This window comes from Ochotona curzoniae, unplaced genomic scaffold (genome assembly GCF_017591425.1).
Source record: "Ochotona curzoniae isolate NIBS_2020 unplaced genomic scaffold, NIBS_Ocur_1.0 contig_883, whole genome shotgun sequence".
NCBI classification, from domain to species: Eukaryota; Metazoa; Chordata; class Mammalia; order Lagomorpha; family Ochotonidae; genus Ochotona; species Ochotona curzoniae.
Window position 1 is genome coordinate 32518033 of NW_024466599.1, and position 24089 is coordinate 32542121.

General features: G+C 37.0%; 1 protein-coding gene across 2 annotated transcripts in view; it reads right to left on the bottom strand.

Annotated features, from left to right (window-relative positions):
- SRBD1 (S1 RNA binding domain 1) overlaps window positions 1-24089 on the bottom strand; it is a 179665-nt gene that overhangs the window by 85082 nt on the left and 70494 nt on the right. For both annotated transcript variants that reach the window (XM_040993200.1, XM_040993201.1), the window contains exons 15-16: window positions 7192-7283; window positions 640-722 (exon numbers count right to left, since the gene is read on the bottom strand). In XM_040993200.1, the coding sequence (XP_040849134.1) occupies window positions 640-722; window positions 7192-7283 (175 nt within the window). The remainder of the gene's footprint in view (window positions 1-639; window positions 723-7191; window positions 7284-24089) is intronic.

Sequence of the window (24089 nt, forward strand, 5' to 3'; positions counted from 1 at the left end):
CCAAGCATATTTTCCACACATTAATAAAAACCTTTTCTGTTATCTCATGGAATTCAGGGTTCTGAATATGCTACCATTGTGGTAATATAGATACAATTATCATGAGCTCAGTACTATTTTAATATTTTCTGTTTCACTCTCTGCTAAGCAATGTGCTGTGCTTTCCAGTGTTAATACAGTTGTTTCCCATCATCTCAGACTTGTAGGGCCAACTCCTATTTGACACCTTCCCCTGAACTGCTGAAAGTAACTTAAACTTAACATTCCCCAAACTGAGTTACTGATCTTCCTCCAACAAATCTGCCCTATTTAGCCAATATCCATCTACTAGAATCCATGGGGCAAATTCTTGACAATTTTTTCCTCACTGAATACCAAGTAATTCCTACAAAGTAGACTTAATTTTCTTCTGTCTTTACTGGCATTAACTTTGCCCAAGCAACCATCATCTCTTACTTGGACTGATGTGATACTCTCCTAAACAATTTTCTAAACTACCTTCCCACAGGCTGTATGTATAACCTTTGAAAATGGGAATCTATTCCCAGTGGCACTTCATTACTCGGCCAGCTTTGAGTACTGCTCTTTGTATTGATGGATTTGTATTAATGATAAATTAAATGACCCACAATGCTTTACCTGGTACATTCCAACTCCAATGTGCTTCGGTTCAATTTTCACTAGCTCGGCTAATGGATCCTGTACACGCCTTGCTATGGAAACTGAAAAACAAAATCAGAAAACAAGTATGACATAATGTGAAAAGCAGGATTCAGATAATTACTTACATTGGTTTCTTAAAATCTAAGTACCTAATCCTGCCCTTCCTGCTACCTAACTCCTTCAAAAGACAATTTAACTAAGTTTCAAAGTTATGTATATCCTACCCCCCCACAAAAAGTGAATGTAAAAAATTCACATGATCAGAATTAGGATTCTTGAACAAAACAGATTTTAGATTTAGGAAAATGAATGGAATAACCAGACTCTATAGTTAAATATACTTCTCTATTCATTATTTAAATAATAGCCACAACAATAATTTGACTTATTTAAATTAATTATAAATATTTGAATAATTTAAACTATTTAAATAAGGCCAGAAGCAGCTAACTGGAAGGAAAGCAGAACTGCCAGGATATGAACTGGCTGCCATATGGGATCCCGAGTGTGCAAGGTGAAGACTTTAGCCACTGAGATACCTAGCTGGGCCCTTATGATTTAAATTTATAATCAAATGTTTATTAGGACTACATCCCCTAATTGCAATTTTTCAGTAATAACTGATGGAATCTAACATGACCAGAGACCAAGTTAAGCTGGTCAGTGAACACACATCTATGGCCTTGAATATGATTGCATGATGACAATGAGAATAATGTTGAGTCTTAATTGCTTGTCTCTTAACACTCATGTATCTCCAGTCACGCTCCTTTCTTGATCAGCACAATCCATGATAAAGAAAGTTTAGACTTTACTCCAATTACTTCTTATCTATGCCATTATTTAACAGATTACAATTTACTGTCATCAACTTTTAACCAAATATTAATATAACCTCCTAAGTTAGTTTTTAAGAAACATCCAGTGAGAAAAACATTTATGTAACCAACAAAAATTTTTAATGATGTTTCTCTCCACATTCAAATAGCACAGTTACATTGAATCCTTACATATGGACAGCTTCCACTTTCCAAGCATGAGAAAGCTAATCAATTTCATCCTTTCACATTGCCTGATGGAATGTAACTTCATTAAGTGGAAACATTAAGTTCATTGGAAGCTACCTCTTGGAAGGCATGATCCAGTCACTGATCTACACCACTTCTCTCACCAAAGTGAGGAGCTATTGTGAATATGTTAACTGCCCATTATTCAGATCTTTCTCACACAATTTATTATTATGTCTAACCTACACTAACAGTGGCAGCCTGACAAACAAGCTTAAAAAACAATTTTGTGTCATTACCAAATGATCTACTTAGTTCTCATACAGGTGAGACTGACAATTTTGAGGTCTTTGGATACTCCTTACCAAAAACTGGTAACAGGTCAAATGTTTTCCTCCAATAAGCACTAATAATTTGTAATCACAGATTGTCAGAGATTTGCTTGAAATTCTCTAATATAAACATTACTTCTTTGCCCTAGCCTTTAAGCTTATGCAGTAAAAATGATTTTCAAACACATTTCACTCAAAATATTTTCCGAGGCAAAGCTCTTGATATAAACTATCAACAGAGGCATACTGCAATGGGTGTCTGCACAGCAGTTAAGAAACTGTTTAGGATGCTTGTATCCCATATCAATATGACTGGTTTCAGGTTTTAACTCCACTTCTAATTCCAACTACCTGTTAACACACCTCCTGGGAGAAAGTAGGTGGTAGTCTAAGTACTTGGGTCTCTGTCACCACATGGAGACCCAGATGGAATTTCAAAATGCTTGTGGTGAACTGGTCCAGCCCTGGCTGAAGGCAGCATCCAGGGTGTGAACCAGTTACCAGATGATACCTCTCTTCCTCCTCCTATTTCCACCCACCACCACCCAAAAACAAACAAACAAACATAAAAAACAATCAGAATATGTACTGTATATGGAAGGCAATATTAGAAAACCAATAAAAAGATCAACAGTGGGAAAGTCCTCAAATCTAGCCCCACAGAAAACACACATTTTTGAAAATCTGAATTTAGACATAGTTTAGAACACTTGTATAATCTGGTAAGTTTGGGTAAGCAATTATTTTAACATTTTTAATACACACAGAAGAATTTTAAATTCTTTTCTACCTGGCACCCTTCTAATCGCTTCTCTGCTAGTGTTCTCTTTTGACCGTACTATCATTATATGCAAACAACAGACTAGAAATGAAGATTTCTAAGTGGCATATGTATTAATTCTAAGTTACAATAACAGTTTTAATTCAAATAAGTTCTGAGAATCTCTCGAATAACAGTGTCCCCCAGAAAACAGCCTTGAGAGAATTTCTAATAAAAGTGTTCTTCTGTCAGATGTTCACAGCATAAAAATCCTAGCATGGAAGAATTCTAAAGTCATGTGTCCAGCCTTTAGAAAGATGGTGCTGTTTTCCAAATGCAGGATAACCAAGAATGAGGGTGTTGGGAGTAATGGTGATGAGCTCTAAGTCAAGCATGATCAGGCAGACAGCAGTTTCTTGCAAATAAGAGAGGTGGCTTAGGACAAGACAGTTTAGTACATTACTAACACAGGGAATTGAGAGTCAAGAGCTGAAGTCTGGAGACAGAAGAAAAAAGGAGGAAACAATGAAAGAGGAAGAGAATGATGAAAAAAATCTCTGGAAAATGTAAACAGAGTTTAAAAACGCACCCAAATTTTAATTTTGAGATAAACTCAAGAGAAATAAAAACAGGCTCACATAAAACATTATACATAAATCTCTACTCCACTGTGTATAACGGCACAGTAAAAGCAGCCCTAACATCCATCGGCCAATGAATAAGCAAGCTATTGCATATCCATATAATGCTATTTGGCAAAAAAGAAAAAAACAAACCATACAGCATAAGTTAACCTTGAAAACATCACGCTTAGTAAAAGAAGCCTGTCACCAAAGATTATATGTGATACAAATCCATTCATTTGAAATATACAGAACAGGATTCAGAATGGAGGTGATTTCTGATTTTCTTTTTGAGGTGATGACTGGGTACTAAAATTGGATTATGGTGATGGTTGTACAACTCAGAATAGAATAAAAAATGAGAACTTCTTCACGTTAAAAGGGTAAATTATATGCCACACAAATTGTATTTGAATATAGAAGTCATATATTTTTAAAATGTAGGTTGCCCAAATGTATGCTAAATACTATTATTTACACATGACACCAATAATTTCCTGTGTCAAAGCTAGTATTTGACACAGTAATTTAGTGAACACAATTCAGTCAAAAAAGGAAAAAATGGAGACTTTTAAAAGCTTGTAGAAAATGGAGTTACAAGATGAAAACAAAATCATAAACTTTATTTGTAAATATAAGCTCCATCAAGTTCAAAACCATTTTGGAAATGATGATACCTTTCTTGTACTCCTTTCATTTCTACATTATTAACTGAAGGAAAGCAAGCACCCTCAGAACAAGAAAGAAAAAGAAATCAGAACTAAATCAGCTGAAGGGTAGATGCTTAATGACTTTACACCGTAACTATTGACAAATTATCCTGGCTAGGTGAGGGGGATGTGTGGGAACATTATTGTGGTAGACAAGGAATCTGTGGAGAAGTTTCTTCCTTCAGTGGCCTTCTGGTAAAGCTTGCACTCTCTTCTCAGATGCTATCATTCTTGAGCCTTCCAGAAAGCTAACAGTGATGGTGAGTATCCCTCAAAACCTCTGGCTAGTCTACATCCACTCTGACGGTACCACGTCTACCTATGGCCAGCCACCGCTTTGTCTTTAGGATTCCACTGGTAACCCCACGTTCCCTCTACTTTGCAGTTCCTTGAAGAAATGCTTCAGAATCTCCATCTCATTTGCTTAAAATTTCTGTTTCGGCTCTGCTTTTATCTCACTGAAGCACAACAGTTTGCGTACCCACAGAGCAGGAAGTTTTTCTCATTTTCAGTCATAACTGCATAAGCTAAATCAGTATCATGTTGATTGCTCTCTGCACTATGAATTACTGGTCCTCTTCAATCAGGACACGAACAAGATCAACTTTTTTTTTTTTTTTTTGCAAATTAATGAATAGTTTGATACTGCAGGCTTTTTTTTTTTTTCAATGCTGCTCTATCCCCTATCCCTTTTAAAAAATTTATATATTTAAAAGGCAGAGATATGGAGAGGAAGAGGTTCTCTCTGGTGAGTCATTTCTCAGATGGTCTTAAACACCAGATTTGGGTTAAGCCAGACCAAAGCCAGGAGCCAGGAGCTCCATTTTGCTCTCCCACAATAGATGGTAGGAATCCAAGTACCTGGCCAATTTCTGCTGCATGTCTAGGCGCATTAGCAGGGTGTTGAATCATAAGGAAAGCAGCTGATACTCAAATTGTCACTCCATGATGGGATGCCAGCATTTTAAGTGGCAGTTTAACTCCTTGTGCCACAATTCTGGTCCTACTTTGTCCCATCATTGGCAAAAAGCTGATTTTTTGGGGAGTGTTATCCTCATGAACAATCTGACCAGTCTACCATTCAGGTTTCACCAGATTTGATGGTTGTTCTTCCTTACATTTTAGCAGAATCCATGTTGCTCTGACAGGAGTTCTTTTCAAATTGTGTCTTAACTTTCTGCACTTGATCTTAGCCAAAAGGCTGAGAAGCGATGTGTCTTACCTTTCTCAGTGCCTCAAACCAAATGTTGCAAGTTAGCACAAATTTCTTTTGATGTACCAAAGACACTTATTATAATCCATGCGGAGTCTTTTCATGATACTCTTTTTCACAGAAGTTTTTGAAGATCCTATCCTCAAAATCTGAAATGGCAGACTAGACAATTACTGTTATTATTTGTAGATGATGACTGTCTACCTAGAAAACTTAAGCAACTGAAAAGTACCGAAATGAGTAAGATTCTATTAGTTGAGTGATTTTAAAATGATATGTAAACAAAAACTGATAGTCTATCATATGTCATCAAAAATCAGTAAGACAAGTCAGAGAGTGGAAAAAGAAATGGGGAGATGTTAAATGAAGGGTACAGTTTGGACATACAAGGATGTTTTGGAAAGTTTACGGAAAATGGAATTAAAAGGTAAGCTTATTTTGGAATACAAATTTTGAAATCCATGTATTCCAAGGCTTAAAATTAGTTCATAAAAATGTGTATTATGAAAAAAAGTTGCAGGGATTAAAAAAATTTTGCATCTAAATAATATAATTTCATTTCCCTTGAGTTTGGCCTTTTAGTTCTACGGAAAGTCTGTATCCCAAAACTTGTGTAGCAAGCCAATTTACTGCCCAAAGACAGTACCTTGCTATATCTGCCCTACACTGCTGCTAACAATCTCAGAGCGGAGGTGTGTATTTTTAAAGACCAATATTATTCTTCATGCCACAAAACAGCACACAGGAAAGGAAGCACAACTTTCCTATGCCATCTTTTTCATTCAAAAACTCCAAAGTAGAATTTCATTTACTATAAAGCTTACTAAAATGTAATTTTAGTACTTGAAGTAAACCTATAAAAGTATTGACCCACTAACCAGTGAATAAATTTCTGAACAAGAGTCTGACAAATACGATGACAATAAAAGACTCTTCATCTTGACTGTGATAAAGATAATTAAGGTGACAAAACCAGTAAAAACTTTGCAAAACTCAAATAGCGTGTCTATCTAAAAATGTGATTGTTGCTTTATAGAAATGTATTTCTAAATGAGTACAACATCTTTTGTTTATCCATGAATATTAAGCTTTTAATTTTTCCTGTTTGCCTTCTGACTCTTCCTACACCCACCCCATTCCAGGGCAAGTCTGGCTTCTGTCTTTAACAGTCTAGGTTTCCCTTGCATGCTAGATGACTCCTGACTGTCCTAGGGACAAGACTCTTCAGTTACTTTGTTTAGCTCACGGGGAAGGCTGGGAACTGTTGGCTTCACTGAAAGGTGCTCTGCGAGTTTCTTTGTGGGAGCAGAGTTCAGCTTGCTTAGGTGTTGGCTCTTCTAATCTGCACAGGATGATTCTCCTCCAAGGTCTTTTCTACAACAGGAAGCATTTCATGAATCCCACCCCTTTGTCAGCAGGTATTCCCTCCTGGCATTTGTACGCTGCCTATTCCACTATTTAATCCTCTCCAGAAAATAAATTCCCAGAATTCTGCACACGGAGCATAAGGACAATTATATCAGGTGGAAGAGGAGGTCTAACTATTGTTCATTTTTTTTATTAAGGGGAAATTTACATAATTAACCATTTGGAAGTGTAGAAATGAGTGTTGCCTAGTATACTTTACAATATTAGGTCATCACCATCTCTCTCAAGTTCAACACATTGACAGTGTGCCAGATTAAAAGCTGTAAGCACATTCCACTAAGCCTTCTTCAGGCATGTTTTTCCCCCAGAACCCTGCCAATCACCAAATGACTTCATGTTTTTATGAATGTGGTATAACTTTTAAATGTCCTTGAATGTTTAAAATACTTAGCTCACCACATGTGTAAGTCCAAAATACAAAATCACATGCTGTGTGATGATCCATGCTTTCTTACCTGCACTTCTCAAGTTAGGGTCCAGCCCTGGCATCTCTTTGTTGGCTTCAGGGCTGACACTGTAGATGGAGGCTCCTGCCTCACTCACAATGCTGAAAAAGAGAAAGAACAGGAAGTATCACTTCACAAGTTTTTGCCAGGTCAAAGAAAAAGCATGAATGAAACGAATGTCACAAGAAAAAAACAAACAGGGTCCTCTTCATTCATTAAATAATGAATGTGTTATCTAATCACAGTGGCGTGTCCTCTTCACCTGTAACAGTTCATTAACATAAAGTGATTAAATAACATTTGTCTTCCTTCGAGGAAATACACAAAATTTACGCCTATGGTGAATTCACCTCTTTCTTTTCTCTGAATGGTAACAAGAAATGTGTCTAATACTGGTAACAAAAGATGGTTTGCATATGAACACTATAAGCTGGAAGAACATGACAATTTTGAGGCTATTTTATACTTAGCTTCTCCTGTTTACAATCCAATATTGAGTGACATTTATGATTCTTATCTTTGTTTGTAACAACTTATTTTTATTGCAAGTCAGATATACAGGGAGGAGGAGAGACAAAGAGAAAGATCCTCCATCCACTGATTTACTCCACAACAATCCGCAATAGCCAGAGCTGACCCGACCCAAAACCAGGAGGCAAGAGCCTCATCTGGGTCTCCCATGCAGTGCAGGGTCCCAAGGCTTTGAGCCATCCTCAGTTGCTTTCCCAGGCTACAAGCAGGGAGCTGGATGGGAAGCAGTGCTGCCAGGATTAGAACCAGCGCCCATATGGGATCCCAGCGTATTCAAGGCGATGTCTTTGCTAGGCCACCACACTGGACCCATGATTCTTTTCTGAATTAATCATTCTGAGGTATCTTGGAAAGCATACAGGCATAAGTATGGATACTATATGCTTGTAAAAACAAACATAAAACACATAAACCATGGTCACAACTACTGTTGTAACTAACAATCACAACACGCAAAGAGAAGCATCAGGTAAGACATTACCCCACCTCTTTTTTTTTTTTTTTGGAGGCGGGGTTGTCTGAAATCATTTTTTAGTGAATTTGAGCCTTTCACTTCAGACAGGTGCTAAACCATTTCACTATAACCGTAATATAATCAAAATATTATTCAATTCACTCTCTTTCCTTCTCTTTCTGGTTCCAAATACTCAACAATCAACAATGGGTACATGCTACTACAGCTGACATTTGTATGTTGGTGGACATTTGCACAATTTATCAAACAACTAAAATTTATAGTTCTTCTTTACAACAGGCAAAAAAGCATCATCCATCCTACCTAAACAAACTACTAATAGCACCATTTGGGTGTCAGAAATAAAAAACAAATTCAATTTATAATTTACTTTTAAACAGTGCCTCCTTTCCTCTGCTGCAATATTTCAATTACATGAAACAAATTCAGTGAACAACTGTAATATTTTGTACTACTGTGACAACTGAACCTGAAAAGTAAATAGCAGAAAAGTTATTTACCACCCCCATCTAATTTAGAGAACTCCACATTGGAATCTGACAACAAGTATAAGCCACTAAATCTAGAGAAAAACATTCTAGGAAATGTGAAGACTCACCTGTTTGCAACCAAGATCTATTCTAAATTTTGCAATTTTAAAAAAAAATGGACATCAGATTTGAAAAGCAAAGCTACACATCTTGATTTTCATCAGAACTATCGTCATAATAGTGTAAGAGGTCATTAAGTATAAATTATATTCAAAACACAAAACCAAGTACTTTATGGATATTCTCTCATTTAAAAGAGTAGGTTCCATTTCATACTTAAGCATCAGGCCCCACGTCACAGAGCTGGTTAAGCTACTGAACTAGATTTGATTGTAACCCTTACAGATTTAGATTTCTCTCAACCCATAAACAACCAGGTAATTCTGAAATCTTCACAACCTATCATTAAAATGAGAACCTCTATTTTTTTTTCTGCCAAGTAACAAATTTAACATTTGTTTTCTAAAGAACTATTTTCTTAAACAATACATTTGTAAGAACTTATCTCTCCATTGCCCTGACCTCTCAATCAAACTTGAAGTAAGTTTTGTTTCCTTAAGCACGTACAGTAGGACCTAAAGTATATACATATGCAAGGTCAAATATGGTTTATAGTTTCAGAGACTAATTTTAAAATCAAAAGATAATTGTGTTTCTACAAAGTAAGACTTAGATTACAGGTATCTTTCACTATATAATAATCAAGGAGGAAATGTAACATTAAGTAATGCTTGAAGTGAAGACATTCAATAAGGCGTAACCTGATGCTAAAGCCCCCACACTGGAAGATTTTTTAGTTCCATAATCGCAGTGCTTCCTAACCCGGGGCCCTCAGACTCCTGAGTAGAGAAAGGCACGATTAATTAAAACTACATGCAAAATGGTTGGTGTATGCATCTTTCCCCCCTGGGAAAAGAAAGCTATAACTTTCATTGATTACTTAAAGAAATCCATGACCCCAAAAAAGGTTAAGAAACACCACCACAGGATATGAATATTCAATCACCAGCCATGGAAAATTCCATTTCAAACACAACAGTTAAGTCACAATCTAAAAAAGTCTTTTCTGAAAAAATAAGTCAAAAAATCTGTATAGTACAGAAGCTGGAACTATTAACAGAAAAGTTACATTTTTCTTTTTTTTTTTTTTTAATCTCACTGTAAATTTATTTTCTATCATTTCCAAAGGCTCCAAAGTTACTATTTAAGGAAAGGGAACCGAAAGGACAAATAGAAATTCTAATTAACTGTGCCCTTTAGCTGTTGGGTACCTGAGAATCTGCTGGGTGATTCACTGTCTCTTGGAGGTTATAATTCTCACTAGATTGAGGGAAACTGTTGCAAAGAAAAACAGTCAGATAATAAATATTCCTCCAAATACCACACTGCCACTTCTTTTAAACAGAAGAATACAAAACAGATGTGACACATTGCACCCAAAGATTTTAGATTAACCTTAATGTTAAATCAATACAAAATGTAGTAAATTTTATATGCTTTACTTATTGAATAGTATGGGTCCAATAAACAGTTCAGGACTAAGCATAGATCAGAAAGCTTAAATAATCTAAATGAACAGAAAAACCCTCAATGCTGATTACTTCAATATAAAACATATAGGGACATAAGAAGTATATGTGGCAAGAATTAAATGAAACAAATCAAACTGAAAGTGGTGATGATTTTTTCCAGGAGGAATTGCTAAAAAGAAAAGCTGGTATGCCCCCTCCTCTTTCCTTGCCTTTTTTTTTTTTTTAATTTCTGTTTAGAGTTCGAGGATAGATGTTTAACAGAAAACATGCTGGCTTTATAAATCAATTTCTATTTAATGGGAAGTTTCCGAAAAATGATTAGGAAATTATTCTAATTATCTCTGATATAGTTTGAAGAAAGTAAAAATAAACTTCATACAGAATTTATATACCTTAATGATTGAGTACGTATTATATTTCAGAAAGTGATTTCTCTTCAGCAAAAACAAATCAGGCTCAAAATCTTAGCAACTGGATTATTTTTTGCATTTTGTCATAAGGTAGACATGACTCTGGGCAGAATTTACTTGCGAGGAATTTAAGGGGCACAGTCATAAGGAGACTACTCTTTTAAGCTTGTTGCCATATCCCAGATGCCCTTCAAAGTGGTACGGCTTAGACGAATGCCCAAGTAGACACATACGGCATCTTCAGGTTTAAATGTAAGAAAGAAGATCTTACACGCTCTCCTTGGACTTACTAGAATTAAATCAGGGTTATTTAAGATTTCACTTAATTACGATGTATCTGAAGTATTTTGGCTAAGCAAAAACAAATCACACATCAGAATCCAAATCACAGGCACAGTGTCTACAGAACAGATGTATTCACTTTCCTAGTCATTTAAAACAGACAAGAATTCCGTCAGTTAAAGGTGTTAAATTTTATTATCTCTAGTAAAATATAACGATGTTGAATAAAATTGATCAATAATCAATACAATGCAATTTATCTTCTTTTAAAATGGTATGTGCTCACTTTACAGAAGCTATCTCCACAGGTTCTGAGTTTCTTCTACCATGACAGGTTGTATGTCAATGAACCTTTTCAAACCTAGTTTGCGAGCATTTTTCTTACAGTGACTATTCATTCTATCGGTAAGGGAATGCTTTATTTTTTCACCAAATCAAGACGAGAGGGTGAGCTTCTCTTCACAAGGAAACCAGCTTTTCCATGTGGCTGTTTGCTACAGAGCTGGGAATGGGCTATTAAAACTTTTCATTTGCAAGACTGCAGCCATCTCCTTCCATCTCCCCAGCTCTCAAACATGACAAGAGCTTTACCTGGTTTTGCTTTGTCTTGTTGTTGTTCTGATTTTAAAACAAACTACACGCATGACTGAGGAATTTACTCAAAACACAGCTAATAAGATACCAAAAATGAGGATATATTTCCTAAACTAGACAGTTTAAATACAGACTAGTACATTCTTGCTCAGCAAAAAAAATTTTGAACCGTAACTTTAAATTTTAGGTATTGACTTATTTATTTGCAAGGCAGAGAGAAACAACATGCACCCATTTGCTGGTTCACTTCCCAACTACCTGCAATGGTAAGGACTGGGTCCAGGCTGATGCCAGGAGCCCACAACCCACAGCAGGTCTCCCAAGCTGGCGGCAGCGCCTCACTGACTCTACCCAGGACGCTGCGACCAGACACAAGACACTTGGGCACAATGTGCCCATGTCCCAAGTGCCTGGCCTTGAAGAGTTGTTTTTTTTTTTATTTGTTTTTGTTTTGTTTTTTTTTAATTTCTTAGCAAATTTTACTAGAATTCTTCAAGACCTATCATTCTGAACTTTCTATCTTCCTTCTGCCTACCAAAAAGCATATACTAAAAACAGCTACTATGCTAAATGCTTAGCCACTGCACTTACTTTGAAAAACCACTTTATCGAAAATCCAGTCTTCCTGCTTTTCAAACTGCAAGACGCTCCAATCAAGAGATGGTAAATGATTCAGGCTATTTTTCTAAACAACAAAAAGGGCTAAAAATACAAACCAGTACAAATCCTAACTCTGTGCTTTGCAAGGATGATCTTTCCTGAAGCAGAAGAGGCAAAGTCAAAATCCAAACCACCAGCATCAGAAGGGCATGAAAACATGAATGCCTGAAATACACAGCTTAGTGCTAAGACAGCACAAAGCTGCCCTAAGTTCTTGTTCTTAATTGCTTCAATGAGGAACAGCATTTCAGGCAGTCTGCACTGAGCAGTATCAAGCCGTTCTTAAAACTAAATCTAGTGGCAAAGAGGACACAGGGAAACAAGCAAGAGTGCACACCACTGAAGATTTCTAAGTTGCAGAAATCTTGGATGGTCACTTTAAAAAGTAAGATTCAAAGTCACAATAATGTACATTCTCTCTGGACCAGTTATGCTACAAATGTATATGAAATAACTACCAAAATACAAAAATCTTAATGAGCATATACCACAATAGTACAGTTGTGTCCAGAAGAAGCTATCATAAAAGTGTTCATTAAATGTAACTAAAAATTATTACTGTAAGACATTTCGATCTCATGTAGAATATTCATGGTAAAATATTAAGTCAAGAAGCGGTAATAAAACTATGACATCAACTTTGGTATTTTAAAATACATGTTTAGACAAAAGAAATGGATTCCATGCAATATGTTAATAAAACCCGAATGTTACTTATTTCCTTAATTATATTTTTGTTTCTTCAGATTTTCCACTAAAAGCCATGTAATATTTATTGTAATATTTATTTTTAATCGTAATAAGTTTAAAATTTAAGCATCTGGAAATCTAATACAATAATAAATATATTCTTAAGTCTTACCAAACTTTCTGTTAAAGTTATTTTGACTTTAAAGCTGAGTAGTTAACATATCTTTTGCTAATGATGACTTCTGAACATGGCTTCTAGAAGACCTTTCCATAGTAACACTGTGATATTGTTATGATAAAACGTTTTAAAAGATAGGTAGAAAAGTCAGCCAAAATACCCCAATTTGTACATGTGGGGTGGATGAGAAACAAATGCATGATAAAACTTAAGCACAAATTACATATCTGTAAAATTTATTTTGGCGTCCTGAATGATCTGCACCATCAACTGACTGTCCACGATATAAAAAAAAAAGTTAGGTGATGCAGTAGTATATCAGTGAAGTGGTTAATATTAACATACTCACACACTCTCTCTCTTACTCTCCTCTCTCTGAGGGCCAAATATGGCAAAGCAGAGAAAAACGAAATACCACAGTATTCCAAAGGTACTTGCGCCATCTGGTGGAATACTAGCTGACAGCAATTCTTCAAGTATCACTGTGTTTAAGAATAAGCCACCTTTCAAAAAAGATTAACATTATTTAGAGAGTATCACAGAGTGTTCACAACAATCCTGATGGATGTAAACAGCCTGCCAACTGGAGCATGTGCATGTAATCCCAGGAAGGCACCCTACCACACTGGCTACACAACAGGTTTTCAACATTCTCTTTTCCTTTAGAGTACTGGACCACATGGAATCTCCCATATCACACAACAGGAATAAAACACTTTTTGGTCACAAAAAACACATGCAAAGACAGATTCAAATTAGCAACTACCAAGCAGAATTGTAATTAGAGTTTGGGGTTGAAAAGCATCAGCTACCTATCCTATCCTAAACCAAACAAGGGCATTCATCCCAGGAATGACTCTTGCTTAGCAATGTAGTTTTATATCCACAGTGATGCTGAGCGTCAACAATGTCGCATAATAGGCTCAAGCACTACACTGAAATCCCTTTTACAGCTGTCAGTGGACCATTCAAGGACAGATGAGAAACGGTGGAATCTTCAAATGTTATAGTAAGTTAAATCCGACAAACTGAAGGACAAAGAGCCCGTCTGGTAGGCTCACTCCTATCTGTAGGTGAAGTCTCCACTAAAGTGGAAGCAATTTCTCACACATAAAAGCATGGGCAGAAATGATCATTCTCTATCAACATTCACAGCAATCGTATCTTTTATTCTCTCCTCCTTCTCTTCATATCTACTTTCCTTTCTTAAAATCACTCATTTCTTTCTTTTTTTCCCCACCTATATCTGAGACCAAAAGGAAACAAGGCAGCACTAAGCGACCTTGGGAGAAAAACAGCCAGAGGACTAAGCATAAGACCTGGTGCCCAAGTGGTGTAATGGTAGCCCCATGGGTGGGGAATGTCAGGTCCACGGGACATAACAGGCCTGAAAAATCATATGAATGGGCCCTGCCAAAGCAACAACAGGCAGAACTTGAAATTCAATAAACCTACAGCAGGCTCATTTTTAAATTGACAGTTTTTGTATGGCCTGAGAACTATGTTATGAATACCCAAACAGCAGAAAAATATCCTTGGTAGGAAAAAAAAAAAGTTCCCTATCCCTGAATAAGGCCAAGGACAAGAGCCCGGATGATTCTGGACAGGAAGAGCCAGATGGAAAAGAAGAGCACTAAGGCAAGAAGAGCTGTTTGCAGCTGGACCATAAACACTCCATGCCCCCAGCAGGCAAGGTACAGTAACTGAGAAGCCAGGGAAAACGCTGGTTTAACGTTACACATCAAATGTTCTCTGGTCAGCTGTTGAAAAAGTCTCAACCCATTGAAAACTCCATCCTTTCAGCCCCAAGGAAAACTATGGTTGTCCTGATTCTGGCAGTCAACTCCAAAACGATCCAATTTTTAATGTACTCAATTTGTATTTACTCACATAGTAACAGATTATCTGTATTTATTTATCCTTGTTCAGTTGCAGTTGTACTCAGATGTAAATCTGAAATTGGCATAGAAACTATAAACAAACTTTTCTTTCAAAGTGAAAAGTCAACTTTATTTACTATTCATTTTGCCCCCCCACATTACTTTTTAAAGTTTAAATACAAATATGGCAGTTTTCCTGCCAGAAATATGAGGACTTCAGATTGCTATGGCAAAGATCTTTCAGAAAGAAATTTACTGCAAATAATTCTACTTGCATTATTATCTACTCAATAACATAAGGCAGAATCCGACCAACCAACTCACAAGACACCATAGCTAGTATTTGGCTACTCAGCATGTATCACTATAATATCAAATACTAGAAGGATTTAAAACTACAAGAAAAACACAGCAAAAAGGGAGCCTTAAAGAATACAAAAAGAGATTAAAGGATGAAGTTACTAATTTTAAAGGAATTAGAGGGCCACCGTACAGCACAGCAGGTTATAGCACTGCTTGTGATGTTGGCATACAATATTCAAGTATCAGTTCAAGTCCTGGCTGCTCCACTTTGCTTCCTGCTAATGTGTCTAGGAAGACAGCAGAAGAATGCCAGCTGTCTGGGCCGCCGTCATTCAGGTGGGAGCTCAGAATGGAGTTCCTGGCTACTGGCTTTTGTCGGGCCTAACCCAGGCTACTGCAGCTATTTGAGAAGTGAGTCTGTAGATAGCGGATCTCACTCTGTCACTCTGCTTTCCGAGTAAATAATTCAGAAAATTAAAGAGCTGAAAGACAGAGCTAGCAACAAACAGCCTAGTTCTCTTTACCAGCAGCTAAACCAAGCTTTGGAAACAACTGTTTGTGATACAATCCCAAAGGTTTTTTTTTAACTGCCCCATCAGTATCAAAGAATTCCACCAATAAACGGTGACAACTTTTTACCAGTTTGCACCCTCTGAGTTGCTCTCATTCTTCTCCCCTTGTTTATTTCCCCTTCCACCAACAATCTCTGCTTCCTTAATAGGTGCATTTACCCAAGGCAGAAGTCATTAGTCCCAAAGTCAAGGCAATCCCTATCTGCAAACCACACGAACACACTCACTAATCGACACCATCCAGTTTGGGTCTCCAAGCTCTATTCTGCAGCATCCTCAACTGTAGAATCACTTTTGCCCTTCCAGCTAATGCCAAAAAAGTCCTGAAGGGACATGCTATGCCTAGGATTTCTCCAGCCAAACCCCTTCTCTACTTCTGGTTTTAAAGTGATGGAACAGATGGATAGAGAGTGAGCTGCTCCGTTCAGCTGGCGCTGCGCTGTTTTATCACTAGTCAGATCTTCACTTTTTTGGGATCACTGCACATTTTTGGCTCTGCTATATTACACTGTGTAAATATTTAGGAGAAATAATTCCTTTCAAGGATCTAAACTTCCACTGTCGTTATGGCAAATGAACCTGTTTATGCTACGTTCGTTAACAGCAAGCCTAAAAGAACACAGGAATTTACTAACATATGTGGTACACAAACATCACAATCATAAAGCTTCTCACAGGGACACAGCAAGAACATGAAAGAACAGTTTGTTTTCACTCCCGTTGCCCTGTAATTCCCGTTAACTCTCCTAGAATAGCACTTAATTCAAACCTTCCCTGAAGTTGTAGCAACAGTACAGAGTGAACAGACATACACATACTCTACCAAAAACTAGCCACATCTCCACTTGGCTTCCCGTGACTCTAGAGCAGTGAATCTGCACAAGATAGACTCCGCAAGAGGATCAGCTGGGGGGGACAGGAGGGTGGGGGGGCACTGTCAGAACACACTGCTGGGCCCCACCCTTGGAGTTTCTGTTTCCCTGAAAACAGAGAATTTGTATTTCTAACCAATTCACTCACAATGTGGACACTATCTGTCTTGGGATTGCACTCTGTGTTTTGGTGGTTTTACTGAGGGGCAATTTACATTTTGCACAATTCACCTGACTTAGATGTAAAATTTAATGACTTGTAAGTAAATGGACAGTCATCATCAACACTGAGTTTCAGAATATTCTAATTTCTAAAAGATCCTCCGTACACATCTGGGCATTTCCTACATATGGAATCATACAATGTATAATCTTCTATAATTCTTCAACTGACATAATATTTTTGAAATCCATCCAAACCACAGCATCGACATTTCTATTTTATTATTGACTAGTATTCTAATGATATGGACATGCCCATCATATCCTTCTTATTCATTTAGTTGCTAATGGACTTTGGGGTTGGTTTTTCGTTTTTGGTATCATGAATAATGTTCAAATACTCCTGGAAAACTCTGTAAATTAGGTTTCATTTCTTGTGGATGGACTCCTAAGAGCAGAAATGCTGAGCGGTAAGTTTAAGTTTACCATTTATAGCAACTGTCTAGTTGCAATTAATGGGGGTTCATAGTTCCTTTCTTTGTTACTTTGGCTTTTTCACTATAACTAGTGATTATGAAGGGGTACTACTTAGAGTTAATTTATATTTCCTTAATCATTAATGATGCCTGGGCATTTATCCAATATACTTCTGTTGGCCTTCCCTAATCTTCTTTAGTGAAACAGTCACCCCTTTGGCCCACTTTTAGTTGGCCTGTCTCCCAATTCATGAGCAAGAGGTGTTCTTGGGCATGCTTTTATTTCTTGATTTGAAAGGTAGAGGGAAAGGGAGTGATCCCCGAATATCTCCAACAGTCAAGACAAAGCCAAGAGCCAGGATCCCTACACCTCCCATAGGGAGACAGGAACTCAAGTACTTGAGCCACTTTACATACAGTCAAGTCCTCTATCAGACACGTGATTTGGAATTGTTTCTCCCATTTTCTGTTAGTCTTTACATTATCCTAATAGTCTTCAGACTAGTCAATTAGACTACAGGGAACAATTCTATTGGCCAATATTTATTCTCCACTTTCCACTGTATCGCCTACTATCACTTGACAAGCATCTTTCTAAGCAGCTGGAAGAAACAATTTCACATATGAACGAGTCCTATCACGTTCTGGCTTCCAACAGAAACCTTTTGTAGGATCTTCTCATCCAATCTCTTTACTTTCTTTGCAATTCAAAAGAATGGAGTCATTGGAACTCTTTTCCAAGGTAGACCAGATAACTCTAGTACCATCTCTGATGTTATTGAACCCATGAGTCCAAGTGACCACTAGCATGTGAAAAATGAAATTACTTACTCAAAAACAACAGTCAATTTGAACATCCATGAGTTCAAATAATAAAACTAAGCAAAAAAAAAAAAAACTAATTTTTAAGGATTCATTTTATGCCAAAGTTCAAATCTTCTTCAATCTGTTAGATACCAATAATTTAGAAAGAATAAATTTTTCTAGTTAGTTCTTCCAGTCCTTTATTTACCCATTAATCTTCTGGTCACAGAACACCTAAATGGCTGAAGGGCAAAAAGAGAAGATGAAGTAGCAAGCATCTCAATAAGATGCTGCTCAATAAGATCCTGGCAATTTAAGACTGAAATTCTCAGTGCATGCTTCCATATGGCAAGATCAATATAGCAGAAACTCCACAATTCCCTAGCGAATTTTATGCTAAAAATGATAAGTAGCACTGAAAACTCCCACAACCCTTATCAGTTAGAAATACCAAGGAAATAATCATTAAAATCTTTGCTGCTACAAAAAGCAAATTACTATCATGCCAAATAAGCATTTGAATCTTCTGCAAAAAATCCCTGCATTGCTTGAGCAATACAGCCATCTATGAATGAATGCTTGCAGCCTCCTTCTGAAAAAGGGGAAAGTGAGCAGTTTTATGTCTCCCACTTGTCTGAAAATCCTGCCATTTTTCACCAAGTAAGGGTTCCAAATGGCAGGTGTCAGAAGGTCTTAGCCTCACATGGTGCTAGAAGGCAGAAGCAGTAGCAAGTGGTCACATCAGAGCCACACAGCGCCTGCCTAGAGAGCACATTCTGAAAAGAGCAAACCTCAGACTCAGTTCAACCAGTCCAGTGGCAGACGTCACTATCAGAACAAAACTGTGCTGCCAGGGATTCTCTGGTGGAACATTCCAGTCAAGACTCTCGCAATAGGTGAAATGGCAGAGCTCAGTGGCACCTGTCCCTCTCCTCTCTGCATAAAAAGGACAAGAAAATGACCATCTCATTCTCCCAGTCTATAAGAATTATTTTTATTAAAGTCAGTTTTAGCTAAAGTCAACCACATGCATTTACATAATGCAGCCATGTGTCACTTGACAAAAGGTAAACACTCTAAGAAATGTATCATTAGATGATTTCATCATTTTGCGAGCATATAGATTCCATTTACATAACTATTATAGTTGTGAGGTCAGTGTGATGCAATCTTAATGGACAATTGTTTACTCAGTCCATGAATGACTAAAGATGTCATTCTTTAGGGCATAATTACTTACAGATCTCTCAGCTCTACTGACTCAAACTAACCGATTTTAACACATATAGACTTATGTGGAAGTCATGACAGTAAATAATCTTACTTATGGAATCAGAAACACTAAACAACCACGCCAAGATTTTCCAAAACCAAGCAGTAAAACCAAGACACAAAAACAAAACCTATTCTCTGGATTATTATGCCAGACTTCTTTCTATTACGATACCTTTCCTCTCCCCATACTTCTCCTTATCATCTGTATATAGTTTTTTTTCACAAGAATGTAGTTTCGTGGACTTTTGATGGTTTTATGTGTAGGTGAATCAAGCAGCATTTTTGTTTCCATGTGTTAACATAACTGGCAGGACGACTACTTTGACTTCCCTCAGACCCAAGTCTAAGAAACATAATGATGTCTAAAGGATACTCCAAGCAGAAGATGATACAGTATACAAATAAGTTATGTTCTTAGGGAGGAACAGTCACTATCAAGCCATTTGGTCAACTTCAAACAGCATCTGAACAATCTAGGACTATCCCAAGAGTACATGGTTAATGATACAAGCCATCCGTAGAAAAAGCAAATTTACCATCACTTAAGCCTAAGGCTCTACTGGAATATACAAAGGGATCACTGGGCCAATGTTATCCAGAACTATTTGATTTCCTTTCCTACCTGCTCAGAGGAAGCATATGCAATAGCCAGAACTTCACTGGGATTCAAGTTTGTAATCTTTTAGTATCAAAGTGTGAAAGCAGCTAGAACAAGCATAATCCTAATTCTTGCACAAAAGTATTTTCCCTCTCCATCTTTTACTCTACTAAGTATGACTACATGCTGACCTTTATTTATCTGTGCCTATCTTCACACTAAACAATGTAATAAGCCTGAATGATCTTGCTTTGCCTTCTAATCCACGGGCCAGTACTGCTCTTCTACTCTTGTGCAGTAGCTCAAGTAATTTCCCATCTTCATACTTCTTACATCTTCTAAGGCTGATTAAAATACACAGTATGAAAAGGACAAAAACACCAATTAATACAGACCCACATTCATATAAAGACTAAGTATTCTCATACCTACTCTATGGTTTGAAAACCAAGCATGCTGAATAAAATAAAACCTAATTAAATTTTTTTTAAAGTTTAATAAAATAAACCATTGAGTTTGCTGGTTTCCACTTCTGTAAAATATGCAACTTTGATAGAATTTCCAGGTCTGCTCTTTTTTGATATACATATATATCTGACTTTTCAGTGATTCCCAACGTCCCAGATTTTCCTGCTTTTCTGTTTCACATATTAAAACATAGAAATCTGTTTTTTCATCATTATGGATGCAAACCAGTATGTGTTCATGTTCAATGACTGCTAGTAGCAGTGGTGCTGCCAACAAGAAATGTTTATTGATCGAAATCATGCACATGATAGAGATACAGGAAACTGACAGTTCTGTATAGGAAAGAACTAATACATATTCCACCCAAAATACAAGAAGGATGAGGCCAAGTCAGGCACAAATATCTCATAATCTCCAATGCTGAATCACACCAACATTCATCAGTTTCCCTCAGTCCTTCAATGCGTAAGCAAACTAGGACTCTTACATGCCATTTGGCTAAACACACTCACTGCAATTTCCTTAATTAAACTAAAGCACAAAAGACTAGGCTTATTAGTCACTGAAATCTTCCCGGGAAGTTAAAAGTAAATTCATATTCAGTTACATTTCCTTTCAAGCCACCAAGATCTTCAAAAATTTCCTTTGATATCCTTGGTGGTTTTTAAGCATCACTGTTAGGCCTAATTTTTGGTCAGTATATATTACCTTATCAAATCTCACTGCTAAAATGAAATCACACATGGCAAAGGAAAAAAGAGCCAACAAATAAGTAAAGATAACCTTGTGGGGATCATCTGACCCAGAGTATACCTCCTTCATTCCTTCTTAGCTTCCTACCCCTAATTCATAAAATCTAGTCAACAGTTGTTCACAAAGCACAATATGCTGAAAAATGTTGGAGTTCAGATTATTTAGTCTTGCTGTAATTTTTAAGGCATCTATTCTTGAAAGCCAAAAACAAATATAAAAATAACACAAACTAGAGGTTAAAGCCAGGTTCTTGAAATTCCAAAAGGTAAGAAAGGAAACGCAAAGTTAGAGCCCTTACTTAGTGAATGGGCACTTAACACCATCTGAAAAAAATTTTTTAAAATCTGCAATATAATCTGATCCTGAAGAATTTAAACTGCAGACTTCCTGATTCCCCTGGGCTGGAAATCAACTCCGACAGTAACTGCACAACCACTAAAAGAACTCTTAAAATTATCTTGTCTCCCCTAAGTCTGTATGAAGCAAAGGGTCCATATTCCAAATTAACATTGTCTTTAAATGCTGTCCTGAAAATATGACATTCTATAATCAAAAGGCTCCAATGAGTGTCTCTGATTAATTTCAAGGTATTGTACTCAAATTTTAGGACAGCTAAGAGTGTAAGCAACATTATAATCTACAAAGTACAATTCATGTAGCATTATCACAATCTACATGTTGGAAACCACAAAATAGGCAGTGATAATCTAACATCACTTTGATTTGAAAGTTTAAAAAGACCCTTTTCTTTCCTTAGAAGAAAATTAATGCTGTTTATTTTTAACCAAGTATATGTAGTAGATAATTTTATTAAAAATGAATGAATGAGTGATTCATAAGATTGTCTTCATTAATATACCCTTTACACAATGATAATGAAAGATTTTTTGATATCCGAGAGTATCAACTTTCAACCTTATATAGCGGCTGGAGAGGAAAACTTGAGGGACTTGTTACGGCACAGCACACTAAGCCACCCCTTGTGACAATGCCACTCCATAACAGAACACTAATTCAAGTGCCTGCCACACCATTTCCCATCCAGCTCCCTGTTAATGTGAACATGAAGGATGACAGCTCAACATCCTGGGTCTGTCACCCACATGGAAGACCTCGAAGGTGTCTGGTTTCTTTCTTCAGTTTGGCTCAAAACCAGCTGTTGTAGCCATTTGGAAAGACAGATTCCCATTCACTACCTGTCTGTCTCTCCCCACCCTGCAACTCAGCCTTCCAAATACATAAGTAAATAAATCTTTAAAACTAAGAAAAGATACACTCCCCACAAAGAAACTAAAAACTAAAAACTCCCAAGGTGAGAAATCAGACTTCTGTGATCAGCTATTTCTCAAATGCCTATTTCATTTTCAATCTGGCTATTTAAGTGTTCCAGGAAAGAAACAGCTTTCCAAGATAATTTTCAGAAGTGAATCAGTAGGCAAGTTTGTATGTGTGAACATACTATATTTGCTTTAAGCTTCAGCTTCACTGTTTCAAAACATACATTTTCCACTATATGCAAATATGAAGCAAACATATTCAAAAAAATCACAATTTAAGTTAGTCTATTCTACTGTTTTCAATTGCTAGAAGACAACTTTTAAAAGTTAGAAAGACAGAGACTACAACATGATCAAAGAATAAAGGGGCTTATCCATTTTAAATTTTTAATTTATTGCCCTTTCACAGAGCTGGGGTTTTGTCACAAAGATTATAATTTATAGCATCACCCTCCAAATACCATATCTATAGGGAACAAAGGTGAGGCTCCTAGAAAACACCTGCCAAGCATCCATGCGAAGGGAGTCCCAGGGCTCCCTGGGCGCTGCAGGCTGTCAGAGGCACTCCCTGAGCAGCGGCTCTCTTCAGAGCAAGAGAAGACTCCACTGCAGGCACACATCTAACTCACTTCCCTGAACTGTTTCTCATCAAATTAAAATGTCAAAAATTATTCTATCAAATGCTGTCCCTAAGGAATCTAGCTCAATCCAAAGAGCAGCTACCAATTAGTAAAGTCGGGCCTTTTAAGAGGGGGAAATTTTTTTTCTTTTTCTATTGATATGCGAAATTAGTGGGGTCCAAAAGAGAAAGTTTCATCTCAGCAGTTAGTTTAAGTGCTACTGATAGCTATAATCACATGCAGACTGCAATTCCTTTTGAAAGGCTTTTCAAATGAACAAATACAAAGGAAAAAGAGAAACAGCAGTGTTTTCATAGTGAATGACTGCCTCAGATTAGTGTTATAAAGAGCCAAGGTTACAGATCTAGCTGGTTATGAGCACTGTGAAGCAACACACCAAAGTCAAGCGAAACCCTCTCGCACTCTTCTGACAAGGTTAGTGCATCCATGTCCTTAGCACAATGACCAACTGAAATCAAGTGACTGAAATCCTCCACCAAGTCTTTAATGTTTCCTTATTGTTTCGGATGAGCAAATATAATCTTATAAGAAAAAATTTCCTGTTCCATTGTGTTTTTTTCCAAATGCACAATTATTCCTAAGCAGCTACCCTGAAGAAATATTTATCCATTTGGTACTATATATAAGTGGCAGACAAAAGAAATGGCAGTGAATCATACATCTTTTTCTCCTTCCAGTCACTGTATAACTTGCCGTCAAATGCAGAGTCATGCACATCTACAAAAAAGAGCTGTGATTGCCCATGAACTCCCCTCCCCTCTAAATTCTAAAACCCTGTTATGAAGGTTACAAAGCCACAACAGGACATATCAGCCTGAAGAGTAAGATTGTCTACACAAGCTGTGCATTTGAGATGCCTACACTTACAGCTGGCCTCTGACTACTAATGAACAGGTTAGATTTTAATCGTAGTGAAGGAAAGTGTCAACAGCAAAGCTTTAATG